Here is a 3732-nt window from a genome sequence, read left to right as displayed (position 1 = left end):
CCATTGCTAATGAAGTCACTGTCGTCATGACAATATATGCTTCGATTCCTTCACAACAGAAGCCATAGTTGTGAGGTTTGGAATAAACCTTGCCCGAACTGTTGGATGCAGCAAGATTACGGTCAACTCGGACAGTGCGGAGGTTGTTTCAGCTTTGACAGATTGTAATTCTTCTTCAGTAGCAAGTGCCATCTTTGATGACTGCTACATTTTCTCCTCCTAATCTCTGGATGGACTCTGCCCCGGAGGTGGTGATATCTATATTATGATTTTAAATGATGCTACGATCCTTATGAATGAACAAAGGAGGAGATGATTGCCAAAAAAAGTATGAATATAGTAAAAAAATTGTCCCTTAAAAGAATGGTTTCATAAATTCTGTCAGTTTCTCTTTTGGCTTATAGTTAATATATTGTACATGAAGCCATCTACTAGTATTTCTATTTGTGAGACAGATGAACAACCAAGTTCATGTTGACAAAGTCCGAAGCTGACCATATTGTTCTTTAGGGTCCAGGGCTAATTTTGGTTACTGCACTACCTGGGATGCTGCATCAATTTGCACCATACAAATGTCAATTCTAGCTATGAGAGTATGATGTATCTACACCGTCGGCAGAAATCAAAACGGACGACATTAATTCTGGAAGAACGCGCGTCGGCGTCAGAACTCCCGGGGATCCACGAACAGAACGTCAGCCGGTGGCGCCGTCGTCCAGTCGTCGTCATCGTCGCCGGCATTGCCAGCACTGTCAGCGGCGACGCCGAGCTTCTTGATGCACCAGACGTCCTCGTCGCAGGAGAAGCTTGGCCAGTGCGGCACCGCAGCGGCGGCGGGGTCATCAGGGCCGAGATCGGCGGCCACGACGGCGCAGGCCGGGTTCTTGCGCGCGACGTTGTGCGCGTGGCGGCACAGCGAGCGGAGCAGCGCGGGGCCCTCGGGGCCGGACATGCGGAGGCCGTAGAGCAGGTACGTGCCGAACGGGCGGAACACGTCGGGGAGCGACGGGACGCGCAGCCACGGCGCGTGCTGGTCGAGCGCGCGCGCCGCGGCTAAGGACGCTCGGAGGAGCGGCGCGGCGCCGCCGACGCGGAGGCGGAGGGAGCGCGTGGCGTCCCAGACGCTGAGCAGCGCGAAGGACGGCGGGAGGGACGGGTCCGGGCCGCGCTCGACGGCGAGGTACGTGCCGAGGGTGAGCTTGTGCGCGAGCAGCGCGGGGAGGTCGGCGGGGACGAACTCGGCCGGGGAGAGCAGGGCGGCGTAGGCCGCGGCGGCGAGCGGCGGCGGCAGCTGCAGCACGCGGTGCGCGCCGGGGACGCGCGCGCGGTGCCTATGCACCGGGTGGCCGAGGAACAGCGGCCGCCGGAACGGCGCGTAGCCGAAGCGCCCCGCGAAGAGCGCGAGCGAGGCGGAGTTGGACGCCGTGGTCGCCATGGTCGCGTGCGCCGCGCCCCTCGCCGCGCACCACGCCTCGGCGCGCCTCACCAGCTCCGTCGCGATCCCGAGCCGCCTGCACGTACACGTACACGTACACCAGCCCGTACGGTGAGCCACCACACTATAGCTCCTCGCATGTGCAAATGCAGCTAGGCACACGCACACGTGCGCACGGCGTGTCATGTCGTACAAGTACAATTTTTTTGTTTACCTGTGGGACGGGGAGACCCTGAGGCCGAGGAGGCAGGCCACCTTGGCGAACTGCTGCTTCTTCTTCATCATCGTCTTCCCCCGGCTCACCGTCCGGACGCAGGCCTTGATCACGCCCACCGCCTCCCCACCTCCTTCCTCCCCATACTCAGCAACCTACAGCACCATATTAGCATTATCACACGGTCAGTTAACCCTGCTGTGTGTGCTTTCTTAGCGCTTAATTTTGCTGCACAACATCACTGTCAAAGGGGTGTCGTGTAGCCGGACAAGTGTCAATGGCAGCGGGGGCAAGCGTAATTGTTGCACATACCAGCATGACATAGTCCGGCGAGTGGCGCACCCGGGCGAACGGGTCGCCGATCTGCTCCACGTAGAGCGACATGCCCTTCTTCTTCCTCCTCCTCCTCCTGCACTTCTTGGCGCCGCCATCGTCGTGGGCGTCGTCCGCCTGGTCGCCCGAGAGGCCGACCTGGCACCGGCGCTCCAGCTCCTCCATCGCCGCCAGGTCCCTCTCCATGTCGAACTCCCGGACTCGTATCGCCATCGTGTCCTTCCTACTCTCCTCGCCCTCGCCCATATCGAATCAACGATCTCTCTCTCTCTCTCTCTCTCTCTCTCTCTCTCTCTCTCTCTCAAGCTTCTCTACGAGCACCAATCAATCAATATATATGATTACAGCCAACTTTTGCGTGGTTTTGTGAGACTGTAGCAATCTCTTGGTGAGTGCTCCTGCTCCTGCTGCTGGTGCTGCTGCCTGTGGTCTGCTTGGAGAGAAGGAACTGGGAATTTATACACGTAGGTTGACAGGGAGAGAGGGAGTAGGGTAGGAGTAGGAGAGGGGCGCGTGGTGGGGCCGGGCAGAAATAACAGGGTGATATACAAAGGGACACAAAGGCACTAAAATAATCATGCATCTTGGTTAGTAGTAAAGTGTATGAGCTTGTGAGCTTAGTGTTTGATTGAGTATGATGGCAAGCTAGTCCCCAAATAAATATATCCCTGTTCTTATCTGCTCTGTCGCGCGATGTTTCGGGACACATTCAGTTAAAACTTGGTTTAGGTTTCCACTAGTGACTAGTAGCATCAGTTCTACTTTGTGCTCCATTATTGATTTGTATTCCCGTAGGTTTTAGTGCTCCAGCTGATTGTGTATAAGCAGATGACGGAGAGGATGAAGATGCATCTGTTCAAGCCAATCTCTTGTGACATTATGATATCTACAGTAGAATTTCTCTTCTTTTCCAATTTCTGAAAGCACTTCCATTCGTGCTATATTCTTGCTCGGTTTGATATACTAGCATGGAATTGTTTTCTGAAATTGAGCAGCGGTTGGAATTGTTTTCTCAGGATCTAGGGCCATAGCACCATATCTGCAATTCGACGTCACGGTCGATCTCAAGCTTCTCTTTTGTCTGCTTAAGTAAACATGTTGATAGAACTACCCATGGGACCTAATTAGACGTAATGAACAATTTACTACCCATATAGCTTGTGCCAATGACATGCCAGGAACTATGTACAATGTTTGCCTAGAGTTAAAAGCCATATAGGAGGAACCTACACAGCAACAATGTGTCCCGAAACTATGTATAATACTCCCTCCGTTCCTAAATATTTGTTTTTGTAGAGATTTCAATAAGTGACTACATACGAAGTAAAATGAGTGAATCTACATTCTAAAATATGTCTATATATATCCGTATGTGGTAGTCTATTTAAAATCCTAAAAAGACAAATATTTAGGAACGGAGGGAGTACATACCGTGAGACACTAATTTGATTTCTCATATATATTATCTAGGCTCACTTAGCTTCATGTGTATCCAAGTGGCAGAAATAATAATTGTTAGATAGTAGCTTGGAACATAGGCCAAAGCCTATCAATTCTAGGGCATCCAAGCATATATTCCGTGAAAAGCATTTGTTGATATGTAACTCGGGATATAATCTAGCTGGGGCATCATATTTGTCCCTCATAGACAAGAGATGCATGGACGCACACACAAAAAATCCAACGATTTGCCAGGTCCACGCCACGGTAAATTCGGGATTTCCTTTACATGAGCATGAGTTATACTGAT

At 52.1% G+C, this 3732-nt stretch overlaps 1 protein-coding gene across 1 annotated transcript; it reads right to left on the bottom strand.

Moving 5' to 3' along the window:
* Positions 1-376: 376 nt before the first annotated feature.
* LOC119323415 (probable N-acetyltransferase HLS1-like) lies at positions 377-2389 on the bottom strand. Its single transcript, XM_037597071.1, has 3 exons — positions 1962-2389; positions 1650-1804; positions 377-1511 (listed from the first exon to the last, which is right to left on the bottom strand). Exons 1-3 carry the CDS (start codon positions 2226-2228, stop codon positions 665-667), a joined length of 1269 nt encoding a protein of 422 aa, XP_037452968.1. The 5' UTR covers positions 2229-2389; the 3' UTR covers positions 377-664.
* Positions 2390-3732: the final 1343 nt, after the last annotated feature.

The sequence above is a fragment of the Triticum dicoccoides genome, chromosome 6B (genome assembly GCF_002162155.2).
Source record: "Triticum dicoccoides isolate Atlit2015 ecotype Zavitan chromosome 6B, WEW_v2.0, whole genome shotgun sequence".
NCBI lineage: Eukaryota > Viridiplantae > Streptophyta > Magnoliopsida > Poales > Poaceae > Triticum > Triticum dicoccoides.
Note: the sequence above shows the minus strand (reverse complement) of the source record. Positions and strands in the feature narration are given on the sequence as shown.

Coding starts and splice junctions, on each gene's coding strand:
- LOC119323415 (XM_037597071.1), bottom strand. CDS start 2,228: ATGGGCGAGGGCGAGGAGAGTAGGAAGGACACGATGGCGATACGAGTC. Junction 1,805..1,961: donor CGCCGGACTATGTCATGCTG/GTATGTGCAACA, acceptor ATGGTGCTGTAG/GTTGCTGAGTATGGGGAGGA. Junction 1,512..1,649: donor AGGGTCTCCCCGTCCCACAG/GTAAACAAAAAA, acceptor GTGTACGTGCAG/GCGGCTCGGGATCGCGACGG.